This window comes from Moschus berezovskii, chromosome 10 (genome assembly GCF_049115385.1).
Source record: "Moschus berezovskii isolate FMDL1 chromosome 10, NW_MosBer_1.0, whole genome shotgun sequence".
In the NCBI taxonomy this organism is placed as follows: domain Eukaryota; kingdom Metazoa; phylum Chordata; class Mammalia; order Artiodactyla; family Moschidae; genus Moschus; species Moschus berezovskii.
In genome coordinates, this window is record NC_142469.1 from 56,136,327 (window position 1) to 56,155,399 (window position 19,073).

The following is a 19,073-nucleotide window of genomic DNA, read 5'->3' on the forward strand; positions in this document are numbered from 1 at the left end:
ACTGAGGAAAGAAAAGCGAAACGGAAAAGAGACGGGCTAATGGCTCAGGATGGGGCTGTGGTTCAGCAAGTGGTGGTGACAGCTTCTGAGAAAAGATGTTGGGGATAATTGAACGCGGGCGGGGGAGCGGGTCTGAACTCTTTAATCAGAAAGGCGGAGAGTTAAAAGGCGAAATAAAGATGTTCCTGAGATTCCCAGACGGTTTTTCTCCCCCTCCCCCGCTCCCTTGAAGAGCTCGGTTTTCTTTTAATCTCTGCCTCCCATCCCCACCGCCAAAGAACATACCCTCTCTTGGGGCAATAAGAACAATTTGGTATTTGAATTGGGGAGAAAAAGTCAAAAGAAATAAAAGTATCTTCTTGTGTGTGTTAAAGAGAACTTCACAGCCAAATAAGTCAATGAAAGTATTTCCTGACGTTTGTATGTGTGTAAAATACACACACAATAGTTAAATCACAAGCATAATGATGTGTCTCTATACAGTCATATGTGTATGAACATACAGTCAGATGTATGTTCTCTTGTAAATCTCCAAAGAAGCCGCTGGGTTTCGGAGCTGAAGGAGACAAGGCCTTTTAAAAAGCTGGAAATCAGTCTGCTTTGAGGCTGGAACAGTCGTGTAAGCAAAGAGCAGTGACAGCCTCTTCTAGCCCCTGAGGAGCAGGGAAGCCAGAAATAACATATGAAACCTAAAGAACAGTAAGGGGAACACAGATTATCTGGATTTCCTTGTTTGTTTCTAAGCTTGGGGCCAGATGGAGACGTCTCACTTTTGGTGTCATTTTGGTACCATAAGAATGTATTTCCTCCTCCCTTTAATTGGAATGTATTTCCCCCTTCCCTTTAATTGGAATGTATTTCCAATTAAAGTTATTTTGAGATTTAATTCTTTTTTAAAATCTGCATGCAGCAAGAGAAAAAAAGAGGAAGAGAAAAGGCAGTTGATGTGTGCATCTGGAGAAAGAATAATATAACCAGTGGTTTTTGCAGTAAATTTCTACTCAAAATTGGTTCCCAGACTCAGTATCTCCAGAGACACTTCCCCCTCCTTGCCTGATGGGAAGGTGAGTACTCCAATTACAAGGAGGATTTCAGGTTAGAGAAGATGACCATGTGACAGATGGACAATCCCCATTGGTGAGCCATGAGTCAAAGATTTTTTTCTCTCTTCAGTTCCTCCACAGGCCTAAAGCCTTCCTTTCTCCTCAATCAACCCCACCTCCTGAAGAAAAAAACATGTAATCTATATTCAGGAAGCACAGAATTTTCCTTTAACCCATGATCCAGTGGTGCATAATGGGGGTGTGGGGGGAAAGCTGCCTAGCAGGCACCTGTGTAATTCCTAGGACAACCTGTGAGCTATGGAAATTCATTAAATGGTCATTATGATAGCAATAGAAATAGAACAATTAAAAAAAAACACCCAGCTGAATGTCACAACTAAGAATCAAGTTAAGGTTCATAACCTGCATCTCTGAATAACAGTAGATTCACTAGTAAGAGTAGCATCCTGTGTACTCTCCTAATTCACCACGAGGTGTGTGTTTGTCCAGTTGAAAAGTCAGTTTCATCACTCATGTTATTTATGCTTGTGCTGTTATGTCCATGACCAAATGATGATATGTTTTAGCTTCCTGAAAGCATGTTTGAATTTTATAGTAGGGACTTCACATTAGAAAAGCTTTCCAAATAGATATATGATCACAACATAAAAAATTAGGTGTGGTTACAAAAGTACATTTTTATACATAAAAACATTTTCTCTGTTAAACAGTTTTATTGAGGTATAATTTACTCATCATACAATTCACCCATTTAAACTGTACAATTCAATGTTGATGGGTTTTATTTATTTACTTATTTTTAGTATATTCACGGGATTTTGCAGCCATAACCAACAGTCTGATTTTAGAATATTTTTATGTCCTTTCCCCAAAAGAAAGCCTATACCCATTTGCTATCATTCCCCATATGTTCCCAAACTCCCTAGTTATAGGCAAGCATCAGTGCATTTTCTGTCTCTAAAGGTTTGCTTACACTGCACATTTTATATAGATTGAACCATACAGTACATGGTCTTTGGCAACTGAATTCTTTCACTTAGCATAATTTATCAAGGTTCATCCATGCTGGAGCATATGTCAGTATCTCATTCTTTATTGTGGATGGATAATCTTTATTGCATAGATATATCATATTTTGTTTATCCATTTATCAGCTAATAGACCTTTAGTTTGTTTCTACCTTGCTATTATGTATAATGCCACTGTGAACATTTGCACACAACTTTCTGTGTGCATATATATTTTCACTTGTTTTGGATGCATACCCATGAGTGAAATTGCTGGGTCTGTATTAAGCTGTTTGAACAACAGTCAAACTGCTTTCCAAAGTGCTGCACCATTCTACCAGTCGTTTACGAGTGTTCAAGTTTCTTCATATCCTCCAACATTTCTTATTATCTGCCTTTTAAAAAATTTTTTTACTATACTCATCTTAGCATGGGCGAAGTAGAATCTCATTGTAATCTTATCTACATTAATCTAATGACTAAATAGCTAACGCCCAAGCATCTTTTCATGCCCTTCTTGCAATTTGTTTATCTTCTTTGGAGAAATGTTTATTCAAATCTTTTCCACATTGTTAACTGTCTTGTCTTTTTATTACTGAGCACAGATACATTTTTATAACTTTAAAATATTCAACAAAAAAACAAGCTATTAAGTTTAACACCACTATGAGGTAGATTTTATTATTTATCTTTTACCAGTGAGAAAAGTTCAGAGGGGTTAATAAGCTTGCTTAGCGTCACAGAGCAAATAATAGAATTCCTCTCACACTTTGTGAACACCAAGCCCAGGCTATTTTCACTTGACCACATTATATTCAGAACTTTCAACTGACTTCACATATCTTCACATGCTCCTTTCTGTGAGGATCATTAAGTTATCATGGGATGTCCTAGCGGTTGAGAGAGTGGGCTCTAGAGGCAGACTGCCTGGATTCGAATCCTACCTCTGACAGTTACCACCCATGTGACCTTTAGCAAAGGTAACCTTTCTATTCTTCAGTTTCTTCATCTGTAAAATATGCATAATAAGCAGACCTTCTTCACAGGATTGTTGAGAGGATTATGAGATGTTGATGAAATGTGCTTAGCATTAGAACTCAGGACAGACGATATACTCACGAATGTGAGTTATTAATATTTTTATGATACCTGTGCTTACCATTCACTGAGTCCTATGATAAGGTATTGTACTACTAGGCTGGAAGTTGTACATAAGTTAAATGGAGCAGGATTTCTGACACCAAGGACCACTTGCTAAAGTAGTCACATAAGATATTGTCATGTGTATCTCAGGGCAACAAATAATTCTTGAGGGGAAGCCTCATTTTATAGACACATTCTAGCTAACAAATGAAGGAAGAGTTCAAGAATTCAAATATTATGGCAACCCTTCATAGAATAATAGATGAAGTCAATGATCGTCAGTGATGACTAGCATCACAAACAGCAAGCCTCTGAATGGAAGTACACAACACTGCCTATGAAATAGACTTGTCAAAACAAGCAAGCAAGCAAAATTAAACCTGAATCTGATTCCTCTGATAATAGGAAATAGAGAGGACAGATGAACTTGATAACCAAACCCATGAGGATACAGTCAGAGAGGGAAACAGACTGCGGAACCCTCTATTGGACAAACGACCTGTGTCACAAGTAGGTTGCAGGGGGCAATAGGAAAGAAAGGGGGAAGCAAAAGATTTAAAGAGGCTTAAAGGATGGCGTGGTTTTAAAAGATGTCCACAGATTCTTTGACAATCCTCCCCTCTAAAGGTGGAGCCTTGAGTGTGAGTCAGACTTAGTGATTGGTTTGTTATGAAGATGAAAATGTGTGATTTTTGAGACTAGGCCATAAAAGGCTTTGAAGAGTCCACCCTGATAATTCTAGAACTGATTAGATATTTAATGATAATTTAATAATGTTAACTACAAGTGGAATAATTATAATTATTAATAGCATAATTGTAATTGTAGTATAATTTTTACTCCTTATTTTTCAGAAATATACACTGAAATATTTAAAGATTAAATATGATGTCTAGGGTTTGCTTCAAGTAATTCTAAGGTGGGGGGCAATGGGTACAGGTATAGATCAGGGTTTTTCAACCTCAGAGCTATTGACCTTCTACATGATAATTCTTTGCCTTGGGAGCCGTCCTGTGCATTGTAGGACATTTAGCATCATCCCTGATCTCTACCCCATAGATGCCCAATAGAACCCCTCCCCTAATTATGACACCAGACATTGCCAAAATGTCTGACAATGTCTAAGGGTATAAACTACCTCCAGTGGAGAACCACTGACTATGGTGAAATAAAATTAGCCATAAATTGATAATTGTTGGTTTTGAATGATAGAAACATGAAGTCGATTACACTATTCTCTCTACTTTTCTCTGTGCTGGAAATTTACCAAAATAAAATGTTATTTTAAAATAAGACTTAGGACTTCCCTGGTGGTCCAGTGGTTAAGACTCTGCACTTCCACTGCAGGTTTGATCCTTGGTCAGGGAACTAAGATACCACATGTCACCCGGCTCAGCCAAAAAATAAGCAAATAAATGAGTAATAAAATAAGATTTAACTTTTTAAAAATAGTAGGGCAGAAGAGATCTGAAGCAAGCAATAGGTATGTATATGTTGCTTATATCCCACTGAAATGCATGAAAAAAAACAACAGGTTCTTTGTTCTGTGATCTTTCAAGACGCTATATGAGGGATACTTCTTAAAAGGTCACAGAACAAAGAATCTATTTTTTTAATCATGGATTTCAGTGGGATATAACAAGGGATGGGGCTTCCCTGGTGGCTCAGACAGTAAAGAATCCACCTGCAATCTGGGAGACCTGGGTTCAGTCCCTGGGTTGGCAAGATCCCATGGAGGAGGGCATGACAACCCACTCTAGTATTCTTGCCTGGAGAATCTCCATGGACAGAGGAGACTGGTGGGCTAGCTACAGTCCTTGGGATCGCAAAGAGTCAGACACGACTAAGCAACTAAGCACAGCACAGCACAAGGGACAAGTCAGAGGGAATGTGTTGAGTTACAGAGTCTGTGATTTAAATGGCCATCTGGAATCTTCACAGCTACAGTGGTACCCCACCAGGCCTAAAGAGCCCACAGGCACAGTGTCCAAAGCTCTCACAATCAGAAATGCTAATCTGGTGGCATTAAATAAAACTTGTTCTCCTTTTCTCAGTTGTAAACAGAAACCACCAAACATGCTCTGCACTTAAGTCAGTTATAAATGGCCTACATTTATTGCATTTGTACAAATACCTTCGGAATCAGTAAAGTTAGTCTACATCCATCCTTGACATTTCAAGTCCTGCAGTTCTGTTTTGGAGACCAATAGAAGAGGAGGCACCAGGGAGGAGCAGAGTCTTCTGTATTACTACTGAGTTTGGGGTACTGTGCCCCTGACTTGATGCCTCTGACTTAAGCCATACCTTCATCAGGGAGAGTTCTTACATATTGTTATGTGTTGCATTGTGCCCCTCAAGGTTCATACACTGAAGTTCTAACCCCTAGTACCTTATCTGGAGATAGGGAATTCACGGAAATAATCAAGTTAAAATGAGGCCATTAGGGTGACTAGTGTCCTTATAAGACAATGCAATTTGGTCACAGACAGGAATATAGGGAAAACATCCTATGAACATAAAGACAACCATCTATTAACACAAGCCAAAGAGTTAAGACTTGAAAAAATGGAGCCACAAAGTAGGATATTCCCATCATAGTTGCTGCTGCTAAGTCACTTCAGTCATGTCCGACTCTGTGTGACCCCATAGACTGAAGCCCACCAGGCTCCCCTGTCCCTAGGATGCTCCAGGCAAGAACACTGGAGTGGGTTGCCATTTCCTTCTCCAATGTGTGAAAGTGAAAAGTGAAAGTGAAGTCGCTCAGTCGTGTCCGACCCTTAGCGACCCCACGGACTGCAGCCTACCAGGCTCCTCCATCCATGGGATTTTCTAGGCAAGAGTACTGGAGTGGCTTGCCATTGCCTTCTCCGTCCCATCATAGTTATGAAGGTCTTAATAGATTCTTGTAGCAAAAAATTGTAATAATAATACACAATTTCACTATATTACCTTATTCATTGTAGTAAAGTTTCCTATTTGCCTTCCAAGTATCAATTTTCTCCATCTTCTAACAGAGCTCTAATTACATCACATTTCAGTTGTTTACATTGCTGTGGCAGTCAGGCTGTGTGTTCCAGCTTTTTTGTAGCTGCTGCTGCTGCTGCTAAGTCGCTTCAGTTGTGTCCAACTCTGTGCGACCCCATAGACGGCAGCCGACCAGGCTCCGCCATCCCTGGGATTCTCCAGGCAAGAACACTGGAGTGGGGTTGCCATTTCCTTCTCCAATGTGTGAAAGTGAAACTGAAAAGTGAAAGTGAAAAGTGAAAGTGAAGTCGCTCAGTCGTGTCCAACTAGTAGCGACCCCATGGACTGCAGCCTACCAGGCTCCTCTGTCCATGCAATTTTCTAGGCAAGAGTACTGGAGTGGCTTGTCATTGCCTTCTCCGTTTTTGTAGCTACATCTGGCTAATGTGATACAAGCAGAGTGCTATCTGAGACTAAGAAGACAACTCAGTTCCCTTTGCCTGTCTTCATTCCTGAGTGCAGACACAATGGCTGGCACTATAACAGGCTTTTTGGTCTATGAAATGACCCTGGGTATGGAAGCCATATCAAAAAAGCAAAGACATCACTTTGTTGACAACGGTTCATTCAGTCAAAGCTATGGGTTTTCCAGCAGTCATGTAGGGATGTGAGAGTTAGATCATAAGAGGGCAGATTGTCAAAGAATTGATGCTTTCCAATTGTGGTGCTGGAGAAGACGCTTGAGAATCTCTTGGACAGCAAGAAGATCAAACCAGTCAATCCTACAGGAAATCAACCCTGAACATAAATTGGAAGGGCTGATGCTGAAATTGAGCGTCCAATACTTCAGCCACCTAATGCCAAGAACCGCCTCATTGGAAAAGACCCTGATGCTGGGAAAGACTGAAGGCAAGAGGACAAGGCGGTGGCAGAGGATGAGATGGTTAGAAAGCATCACTGGACATGAATTTGAGCAAACTCTGGGAGATAATGAAGGACAGGGAAGCCTGGTGTGCTGAAGTTCATGGGGATGCAAAGAGTCGGACACGACTTAGCAACTGGACAACAATGGCAACTTTTAGTTTTTTAAGAAACTATACTGTTTTCCACAGTGGCTACACCAATGTTCATTCCCACCAGCAGCAGAGGAGGGTTCCCTTTTATCTGCACCCTCTCCAGCATTTATTATTTGTAGACTTTTTAACGATGGCCACTCTGACTGGTGTGAGGTGGTACCTCATTGTAGTTTTGAACTGCATTTCTCTAATAGTGAGTGATGTTGAGCATCTTTTCATGTGCCTACTGACCATTTGTATGTCTTCTCTGGAGAAATATCTATTTAGGTCTTCTGACCTTTTTTCCATTGGGTTGTTTGTTTTTTGGTTATCGAGTTGTATGAGCGTTTGAAGATTTTGCAGATTAAGCCCTTGTCAGTTGCATTGTTTGCAAATATTTTCTCCCAGTCCCTATGTTGTCCTTTCTTTTTGTTTACAGTTTCTTTTCTGTACAAACACTTGTCAATTTGATTAGGCCCAACTTGTTTCTTTTTGCTTTTATTTCTATTGCCTTGTTAGACCGAGTGGTCAGGTTTTTTGAAGAATGCTAATCCCTCCAAATCCCAGGAACTGGAATTTGTTTATATCAAATCTTTATATGAATCAAGATTAGCTTACAACAAATATGGCAGTTTGTTTTCTCTTGCTTGGGATTGGTTTAGAAATGTGCATGTGAAACAATTCTGGCCAAAATGACATGAGGGTAAGTTTTCTAGAGATATACAGAAAAGGTTTATATTGATCTTGGAAAGGGGGTACAAAAGGAAAGTAAGAGTGAGAATGTTAATCGCTCAGTCGTGTCTGACTTTTGTCACCCCATGGACTGTAGCCCGCCAGGCTCCTCTGTCTATGGGATTTCCCAGGCAAGAATACTGGAGTGGGTTGCCATTCCCTTCTCCAGGGGATCTTCCTGACCCAGGGACTGAACCCAGGCCTGCACTGCAGACAGACTCTTCACCATCTGAGCCATTAGGGAAGCCCCCCATTAATTCTGTCTTTGAATATGTGAGGACAAGTTTCCTAGAATAGTAACAATCAATCATGAGGAACCAACCAGAGGACAGAAACCAACATGCTAATGAGACTAGACATTTGTCATTGAGCCATTCTGAGACATTGAATTAACCAGTCTTACAGTGGCTCAGATGGTAAAAATCCTGCCGGCAGTGCAGAAGACCCGGGTTCAATCCCTGGGTCAAGAAGATTCCATGGAAAAGGGAATGGTAATCCACTCCAGTATTCTTGCCTGGAGAATGTCATGGACAGAAAAGCCTGGCAGGCTACAGTCTATGGTGTCACAAAGAGTTGGACACAATTGAACGACTAACATTTTCACTTTCACAGCAGTTCTGTCTTTAGATAAATAAATCATATCTGAGTGTTTGTGTGAACTCCGGGAGTTGGTGATGGACAGGGAGGCCTGGCGTGCTGTGATTCATGGGGTCGCGGAGAGTCGGACACGACTGAGTGACTGAACTGAACTGAACTGAACTGATGAAAGAAAATAAAGCAAAGCAAATGGTAAAAAGATTGATGGAGGAAAATGCTAGTTTATATGAAATGGCTAGGAAAGGTCTGTCGGGTCAGGTGATTTTTGAGACTCAAAGGAAGTGAGAGAGAAGGCCATGTGAGATATCTGGGGGATGTGCAAAGGCCCTGAGGTAGAGGTATGCCTAGTAATCTGCAGGTACAGTGAGGAGAGCAGTGTGACTGGAACACAGTGTGTGAGCAGCAGAGTGGTAGGAGATGAGATTAGAGAGAAAATAATGGGGCCTATTCATCGAGGGCCTTTTGAATCATGTTAAGGACTGTGTGTTTTTTTTCCTCTGATGATACGGGTAATCGTTATATAATTTTGAACAGGGATGTGACACAATTGGAATTTTACTTTAGAAGAATCGCACTGGCTGCAATATGGACAACAAGGTAAAGGGGAAAAGGTAAAGTAGAGAGCATTTCTGAGACTAACAATATCCAGGGAGAGATGATGGTGGTTTGGACCAGGTGGTTGTGGTTTGGATGGTAGTGGTGATAAGAAAAGGCAAACTTTGGGAGATGTTTCCAAGGCAGAGCCACCAAGATTGGATTGGGATGTGAAAGAAAAAGAAATCAGGGGTATCTCCTAGGTTTGGGGCATAAGTAAATGGTTAGAATGGATTTGTTATTTACTAAAATGAAAAAGACTGAAGAAGCAGCAACTAAGGGAAGCACAAGTTTATATTAAATTTGAGATGTCTATTAGCATCCAAATGGAGAAGTTCAGAAGAAAGTTGAAATATATAAATTTACAATTTAGAGAAGCAGTCAAGCTGGATATATAAATTGGGAAGTCATCAGTATATGTACATATACATGTATGTATACTCTGTCATGACTCTATATATAGTCATGATAATGGATGAGCTTGTTAAAGGAATGAGTATATAGAGAGATGAAAATCCGAAGACTGAGCAATGGGGCACTTCAACTTCAGAAGTCAAAGAGGTGAGGCAGAAACAGCAGAGGAGACTGAAGAAGCAACCCGTGAAATAGGAGAACTAAAAGAGGAGTGTCCTGGAAGTCAAGTGAAGTTTCTAGAAAATAGAATTATGATCTCTGTCAAGTGTTGCTGAGAGATCAGGTAAGCTAAGGATTTAGAAGTTGACCACTAGACGTGGCAACGTGGTGCTCAATGCTGACTTTGGCAGGAAAAGTTTCCATTGGACTGATGAGGGTAAAAGTCTGAAGGGGTGGGGTTCAAAAAAGGATGAGAAAAGAGGAAGTAGGGACAGCAACTATAAGCTACTTTTAGAATGATTCTTGCTATAAAGGGAATCAGAGACATATGGCAGTAACTGGAAGAGAATATGGGATCAAAGATTTTTAAATGGTTGGTGGATAAGAGTCAGACACGACTTAGCGACTTCACTTTCACTTTTCCTTTCACCCATTGGAGAAGGAAACTGCAACCCATTCCAGTGTTCTTGCTTGGAGAATCCCAGCGACGGGGGAGCCTGGTGGCCTGCTGTCTATGGGGTCGCACAGAGTCGGACACAACTGAAGTGACTTAGCAGCAGCAGCATTCTACAAGCCTACTCTAGTATCTGCTGCTGCTGCTGCTGCTAAGTCACTTCAGTCGTGTCCGACTCTGTGCGACCCCATAGACAGCAGCCCACCAGGCTCCCCCATCCCTGGGATTCTCCAGGCAAGAGTACTGGAGTGGGTTGCCGTTTCCTTCTCCAATGCATGAAAGTGAAAAGTGAAAGTGAAAAGTGAAAGTGAAGTTGCTCAGTCAAGTCCAACGCTTAGCGACCCCATGGACAGTCGCCTACCAGGCTCCTCCACCCATGGGATTCTCCAGGGAAGAGTACTGGAGTAGGGTGCCATTGCCTTCTCCGAGAATGATGCGAATAATTCACAAATGAGGAAATATTAATGGTACAAGAAAAACGAGGGGTTAACTGCTGAGTTAATTGAGTTAAATCAGAATGGTTGATAGTATATCCCTGAAAACTTGTAGCGTATTGGGAGACAGACTCAACAATTCAATCCCTAATGCTATTCCACCTCACCAGGCTTCTTTTTATGCTTCTGCTCAGTTGCTCAGTCTTGTCTGAGGCTTTGTGACCCTATGGACTATAGCTCATCAGGCTCCACTGTTCATGAAACTTTCCAGGCAAGAATACTGGAGTGGGTTGCCATTTCTAGTGTAGGTTAAAAGGAAGAAAGTGACAGAAGCAATGTCCCCCTTTCAACTTGGTCCTCTCAGGCCTCTTCTTGGAAGTCAGAGGGGTTGACCCTATCACCTGTAGTCACTCTGCTGCAGGCAGGGAAGCCTGAAGGACTTGCTTGGCCCATCAGCTCTTCTGCAAGCAGCCTTGGGGGCCCAGATAATTTGGGTAACCAGAATCTAAATGGGGTTTGAGATGCATTCATATAAAGAGAGTTTTTTAAAATATTTATTTCTTTGACTGCACTGGGTCACAGTCGGGGCACTCGGGATCTTCATTCTTCATTGCAGTTTGACAGCTCTCAGGCTGCCGTCTATGGGGTCGCACAGAGTCGGACACGACTGAAGCGACTTAGCAGCAGCAGCTGTGGCATGTGGGATCTAGTTTCCTAACCAGGGATCAAACTCAGGGCCCCTGCCTGGGGAGCTCAGCGTCTTAGCCAATGGACCACCAGGGAAGTCCCAATATAAAGAGTTTTGATTCTGGGTCTGAAACCAAGATAGTTTATGGTCTAGTTTGAATTCATCATTTCCTCTGAGTAATCATTAATTTTTCTCCCAAATCTTACTGAACTCCAAACCTTTAACACAGCTTTATGAAAACACTGCCATAACTTAGTTACTAGGCAACTCCTAAAAACCATTTGTATTGGGCTTCATGAAGCCGAGGATCTCAGAACCAAAGGGACATCTAGAGGTTCCAGTCCCAACCTTCATATACTTTTATAAAGTAAAATCTGTACATGCGTGTGTGTGTGTGTGTGTGTGTGTAATGAAACAGATAGGTCTCTTCTAGGTTCTAGGTTACTGAATTAAATAAAACCCCACAAGATATCTTGAATTTATACTTACTGGAACAGGTGGCCATCTGAGAGATACAGGTTCTTACTTATGTTCCCTGCTTCATTCCTCTACTCTCAGTTCAGTTCAGTCCAGTTGCTCAGTCATGTCCAACTCTTTGCGACCCCATGAACCGCAGCATGCCAGGCCTCCCTGTCCATCACCAACTCCCGGAGTTTACCCAAATTCATGTCCATTGAGCCAGTGATGCCATCCAACCATCTCATCCTCTCTCGTCCCCTTCTCTTCCTGCCCTCAATCTTTCCCAACATCAGGGTCTTTTCAAATGAGTCAGCTCTTTGCATCAGGTGGCCAAAGTACTGGAGTTTCAGCTTCAACATCAGTCCTTCCAATGAACACCCAGGACTGATCTCCTTTAGGATGGACTGGTTGGATCTCCTTGCAGTCCAAGGGACTCTCAAGAGTCTTCTGCAACACCACAGTTCAAAAGCATCAATTCTTCGGCGATCAGCTTTCTTTATAGTCCAACTCTCACATCCATACATGACTACTGGAAAAACCATCAGTTCAGTTCAGTTCAGTCGCTCAGTCGAGTCCGACTCTCCGCGACCCCATGAATCACAGCACGCCAGGCCTGCCTGTCCATCACCAACTCCCGGAGTACACTCAAACTCATGTCCACAGAGTCGGTGATGCCATCCAGCCATCTCATTCTCTGTTGTCCCCTTCTCCTCCCGCCCCCAACCTTTCCTAGCATCAGAGTCTTTTCCAGTGAGTCAACTCGTCGCATGAGGTGGCCAAAGTATTGCAGTTTCAGCTTTAGCATCAGTCCTTCCAGTGAACACCCAGGACTGATCTCCTTTAGGATGGACTGGTTGGATCTCCTTGCAGTACAAGGGACTCTCAGAGTCTTCTCCAACACCACAGTTCAAAAGCATCAATTCTTCAGTGATCAGCTTTCTTCACAGTCCAACTCTCACATCCATACATGACCACGGCAAAACCATAGCCTTGACTAAATGGACCTTTGTTGACAAAGTAATGTCTCTGCTTTTAAATATACTGTCTAGGTTGATCATAACTTTCCTTCCAAGGAGTAAGCATCTTTTAATTTCATGGCTGCAGTCACCATTTGCAGTGAGTTTGGAGCCCCCCAAAATAAAGTCAGCCACTGTTTCCACTGTTTTCCCATCTATTTGTCATGAAATGATGGGACCAGATGCCATGATCTTAGTTTTCTGAATGTTGAACTTTAAGTCAACTTTTTCACTCTCCTCTTTCACTTTCATCAAGAGACTTTTGAGTTCCTCTTCACTTTCTGCCATAAGGATGGTGTCATCTGCATATCTGAGGATATTGATATTTCTCCCGGCAATCTTGATTCCAGCTTGTGCTTCTTCCAGCCCAGCATTTCTCATGATGTTCCTCTACTCTAGGTACACTTAATCTTCTTTGGTCTCAATATTTTACGGTCCAATAAAAGAGATACTTGCTTTCTCATTATAACATATAAATTATACCAAAAATGGGGGAACCCCATGCAAAGTCACTTTAAAGTCATGGAAGAACAGGCATAAATTCAGGGAAGGTCATTATATCCAATAATATCCCTCTGTAGAAACACCTCAAGATCTTGGTATGTTTAAAAGAAAAAAAATTGAAAGACTTAACTTGAAAACAACAGAAATAGCTGAAGAGTTATAAAAAGTGACCAAATGTTTATTTAGTAATAAGAATACTGCAGATACAAGCTACATTTTCTTGAATTTTATTCCATTTTAAGGAAACATAGCTACTCAGCCAAGACTAAATTACCCAGATATCCAATTTTTTTTGAATTATTGTTGTTGTTTAATGGCCGGATAGTATTACCCTCAAAATTCTAATTCTGAATATTTTACATAATGAAGATGATGAGAATGGAGAATTTACTAAACTCCACATAGTATTTACAGAGAAAGTAAATTCAGTATGTGTGTACTGAATTTGACCTCTGAAACCATTCTTACCTCTTTCATACTGTTTATATAATGGAGAATGAATTTTCAAGGCTTCTTGTTATTAGAACGGAAGGCCAAGGAGATAACATATGAAAAAGAAGAGTAAATATCGTTTGATCTCAGGAAGAAAGTTACACCCTCTTCCAAGGTGAAAAAAATCTGTGAAGTAAGGATAGTTGTGGTTTATTCAAAGCACTAACCTATTCTCAGCACCCAAGACAATAAACATGGGAGAAAATGAAAATTAAGAATATTATCAATTTATTAATAGGTTTATTACCAAATAAATTTAAGACTAAAGATATTTGGATCTAACTGAAATATTCATTTTAAAAGAAGGTATTTGCAGAACATGGTGTTACTTAGAAGAGGAAAGACCTTTTATTCTCAGCATGGTAAACCTATTCTTTCAAAACACATTTTGAATTAGGCAATACTTTGTTTTGCTTGGTAGAACTGTTCCATGTGAGAAGATCAAGGAAGGTTTAGCTTAAATATATAAATTTTAAAGAACCCATGTTTCAGATATTGAAAAGTCCCACCCTAAGGAAAGTTTCTGCCCAACTTTTTAAGCATAGGCAATTAGATTCCATATCAAAGGATAAAGAAATGTGGGGTGTTTGAATAAGTTGACAATATCTGTAATCTAAATGTGAGATGTGGGTATTTTGCTTTGCTGCTTCTTCTTGCAATTTGGGCAAGAAATTTGAAATAGAAGAAAGAAAATTGCTGAGAGAAGATTTCTAGAGGAGGACCAGTTTTCATTTGCTGTTTTAACTAATTTTTCTAACTAATATTTCCCCTCCTGTGCTTGCAACTAATTTACCTTTAAGCATTGGTTGGTCTTTTAAAAACTGGTTACAAACTTGTGACAAAACTGCAGCTCTTAGAAAATATTAATACATTCAATCAGTTATACATTCTGGCAATATGTTGCAGTGAATGTTGCAGTGAATGCTGGAATCTTAAAAAGATTTTTCTTTCTGGAGCGATGCATTTAGCCGGATTTCCGGTGACTAAATGGGTTATCTCCAACAAGAAATGATTGCTTGGGGCATGAGATTTTACTTTATTCTATCGGGTGCAGAAAGCTCCAAACACAGAAGTGAGAAAGAAATGAAACGTGAGACACTATCAGTTTCCCCATGTAGTCCTTCAGCCCCCTGGAAAAACTGACCTCCGGCGTCGCAGAAAACGGAGGGAGGAAGCCCAGGCAGAGACAGCAACGTTGGGGATCTTTGAGGGTTCGGCCGAGGCCTGCCCCCTGCCGCCGAGGAAGGACGTCCCAAGCGCTGGGGACCCGAAGAGACTCAGGCGCAGAAGAGCGCGAGGTCTGCCCTCTGCCCCTCGGCCGGCGCCCCGGGGAGAAGGAGGGCCCAGGTCTCCTCCGGGGCTTGGAAACATCGGGCCCCTGGATTCCTTTGTCTCTCCTCCTGGGATTGGACACACTGGCGAGCCAGGCTGTTTTCCTGTGCAGAAGGAGAAAAAAGGCTCCCCCTAGACCTCGTGCGACCTATGCCTCTCTCTTGCCGTGGATGTCTTATGCCGCCCTCACACCTTCTTAGTGATGGGCTTGCGTCGTGGTGGCCCGGGAACTACGAGCTCCTGGAAAGCAGGGCGCGTGACCCCAAAGTGGCGGATTCCTGGAGCTGCGGGCAGAGGGCGGGCGGAGCAGGGCGGCTCGTCTTGCTGGCCCCGTCCGCTCCCTACGTGAACTTCGCCGTATGCTCGCGACCCGCGTCCTGCTCCGCGCCCGGGCCCCACCTTCTTCCCAGCCTCGAGCGCCGCTAACCTGCAGAACGCAGGGCAAAGCAAGCCGGGCCTCGGGGCCCCGCGGCCAGTGCAGCTCAAGGAAAGCTGAAGGAGATTGGGGGCTGGGGCTGGGGAGGGGACCTGGGTACCAAAATCGGGGCGAGGCCGATGCAGCCATGACTGTACTGGGCTGGTTTGGGACTCCCAAGGCAGGAAGCCTTTTATAATAATTCCTTTAAATGCTTATTACTGATAAAGACATAAATGATAATAAAAGAGAAGGAGGAGCTCACATTTGTCAGCCAAAGTTAGAGTAACCTGTCTTTTGGTCTGAGCATCCTAGGTTAAGTCTTGCATCACTGTCCATGACAGGTAATGGCACTTACTGTGCAGCAGCTCTACTGATGCTTGACACGCATCATGCTAAGCCCACGCAGGCCCTTCAAATGTGATCTTTCCCTACGTTTTCAGGAACACTGCAAGGTAACTGTTACATAGATGGTTTTCCAAAAGTCTGGAGAGCTTCATGACCATTACAGAGGCATGATCTCTCACAGAAAAAGGTTGTACAATTTCACCTGCATGTCTGGAGTCAGATCTAGGTTTTGAAACTTAGGGGAAAAATGGACCAAAATCAAAGGCTTGGTGCTGCCTGTGGGAAGACCAGGAAGACTGTAAAGGCCATTTCTATCATGGTTATTGTGCACTAAAAAAAAAAGTTTGAATGTGTAAAATTATTTGCATTTAGTCAAAGAATTACAACTACAGCTGAATAAACCCGTAGTCAATATATGTATTCATATCCTAAGGAAAAATACAGAATATCGGTGAAACAGTGATTGTGAAAGGTAGTGAGTGGTTTCCTGTGCCCGTAGTCGGTAGTCAGCATGAGTCTGCGTAACACAAGAAAGTATGCTTAACAAGAAGGAAGACTTTACTTTTGGAAATGATTGTAGGTGAACATGTTGAAATTGTCAGATGAGGTCTAGCATTATCCTCAAGGAAGACACGGAGCAGGAGGATACAGATGCAATAGTATTTCCCGTATAAATTTAACTCTTCCTCTAGTAATCCTGCCTCCCACCCCCACCCCCAAATTTACTACAGTGGCAGCTGACAGTGTTTGGGGTTGTCAGGCAGAGGTAATCGAGCTTCAGAGCTCTTTGCTTAAATAAAAGTTGATTAGTAGATTCCCGAGTGTCCGAGGATGGGCACGTTGGCAAAAAGCTGGGAGGAGAGGGAGACTCGCACACTGCCCATCTTTCCGCTGCTTCTACTGCCGTTACCGTCGCCCTGCCAGCTCCAACGCGGCATCCGCGCTCCCATCTCCAGAGCTCTTGCAGCTGTTTCAGGGTTTAAGACACAGGAGGAATTTCAAGTCCCTGAGCACTGAGAGTTTTCCTGGCTCCAGCTAAACCTGGCTGGGAGAGGAAACAACACAGCCGCAATTTGACCCTGCCCGAACCGAAGTGAAAGCACCTCTTGCAACCGCCCCCCCCCCCCCACCGCACCCGGCACACACACACACACCCGGTTCCCATTGGGGGAAGATGCAGGAGCCCGAACAGCGCAGGAGCTGCCCTATAGGCTGCGCCCCCACGCACTTCCCCCGGCTGGGGCAGGTGAATTCTCAGTGAAGAATTTGGAGATTGTTGCGGCCCCGCTGCTGTTCTGGCCAGCAGCCGGCGGATGGGGGCGCATCGCTCCCTGGAGTCCCAGCAGGCCTGAGCCGCAGCTGGGCCGACGCTGGGAGGACAGGTGTGTGCTGCCCAACCCCGGAGCACCGGGAAGCGTCTGGGAACGAGAAAGGGACGCCCGGGGGCTAGTCCGTCGGGAGGAATCATCTGGCATTCAAACAGCTCCTGGGTCTGTTGCTGCAGATCGGTCCGCGCCGCGGGAGCCAGAGGAGAGCCAGGCCAGACCCGGCAGACGCGCACGCCACCCAGCGCCGCCTGGCGCAGGTCTCAGCCCGGCGTTCCTTCCCTCCATTAGGCAGAACACTTGGCGCGTCTGTTTTTGTTCTCTAGTGTGGGCCTCCACAGGAGCCGCAAGGCGGTCCTTAGCTCCCTTTTCTTAGCTCCTGGAGAGGTAGCCGGCACACAGAAGTTCAGTAAAATAATGGTTCATTCATTTAACAAGTATTTGTTGAGCGCCCACTATGTGTCGATGTGCCAAGTAAGGATACCGAAGTGAACAACACTGACAAGGCATCTGACCTCAGCAAGCTTATTTCCAGTTGGTTGAATTAATGAAAAAAGGATCAAGAGCAGCTGCAATAAAGATTCCGCCTCTGAACAACCTTTCCATTGATCACCTCAAAAAGGACAGGAAAGGAAAACAGGACAAAGGAGATAAAACTAGAACCATCCCCTCCCTCTTAGGGTCTCTAGGGATGATTGAAGAGATCTTCTTTAATGTATTCTGTGGGCAAATTAACCTACTTTCTTGTATTTAGTGCTAAAGGTCTGTATCTTTGCCTCCTCCAGAGCTTGTATATTGAAACCTAGTGTCTAACGTGATGGGTGGAGCCTTAGTAAAGTGGTCGGTCATGAGGGTGGAGCTCTCCTGAATGAGATCGGTGCTCTTACAAAAGACACTCCAGAGACCATCTTTCCCTTCTGCCATGTGAAGACACAGAGAAAAACTGCCTATGACCCAAGAAAAGGGTTCTCAACAGACATAATTCTGTCTGTGGTCTTGATCATGAACTTCTCAGATTCTAGAACTGCAAGAAATAAATGTTTGTTGTTTTTAGGCCACCCAGTTTATGGTATTTTATTACAGCAGCCCAAATGGACTAAGATGTTCACTGTATTTTCCATACTGAAGACAGAACTCTGTCTTTAAGTTTTAAACAAAACCTATCATTTTGTTTTGAGGAAGAAAACTCAAAGAAGACAAAGAATAAACAAGGTGAATAAAAAGGGAGATGTGTGTTAAAGCAGTCCAGTGATTAGAAACAAACAAAAAGAATGGTGGGGTTAATTTACACGAAGTCTCATTTTCCCTTCTCACAAAGAAATATTTTGAATTTAAGTCATGTGAACTAGGGGCTTCCCTAGTGGTTCAGACAGTAAAAAATCTGCCTGCAATACAGGAAACCAGGGTTCAATCCCTGGGTCTGGAAGATCTCCTGGAGAAGGGAATGGCTACCCACTCCAGTATTCTTTCTTGGAGAATTCCATGGACAGAGAAGCCTGGCAGGCTACAATCCATGTGGTCGCAGAGTCGGACACAACTGAGCAACTAACACACACATGTGAACTATCCACTGTTTGTTTGTTTTTTAAACATAGATCAAGATCTGCCAAGTAAAGGAATTAGAATCATAAAATAAGTACATCCTGATAACCTTGCCCCGAAGGGCAAGTCATTATTTGATAATACTCAGTACTCTTCTCCCTCTTAAGCTACTTTAGCTTTGAAAAGACCTGCTGGTCTGTGTTCTGTGCCTAAGTCTTATTTATTCATGGGACTGAGTGACAACACAGAGAGGTCAGTGCCACTGCAAGAAAAGTTTAACGTTACTCACAATTCCCCTAGAAACAAAAAGGACAGCTCATCACACAGCCACAGAA

The 19,073-nt window shown here is 42.8% G+C and overlaps 1 protein-coding gene across 1 annotated transcript; it reads right to left on the reverse strand.

The window, feature by feature from the left end:
• Window positions 1–16,514: 16,514 nt before the first annotated feature.
• Window positions 16,515–17,483, reverse strand: LOC148776321 (uncharacterized). The gene is made up of 2 exons (XM_088840934.1): window positions 17,026–17,483; window positions 16,515–16,916 (listed from the first exon to the last, which is right to left on the reverse strand). Exons 1-2 carry the CDS (start codon window positions 17,337–17,339, stop codon window positions 16,907–16,909), a joined length of 324 nt encoding a protein of 107 aa, XP_088697060.1. The 5' UTR covers window positions 17,340–17,483; the 3' UTR covers window positions 16,515–16,906.
• Between the last annotated feature and the right edge of the window lie 1,590 nt (window positions 17,484–19,073).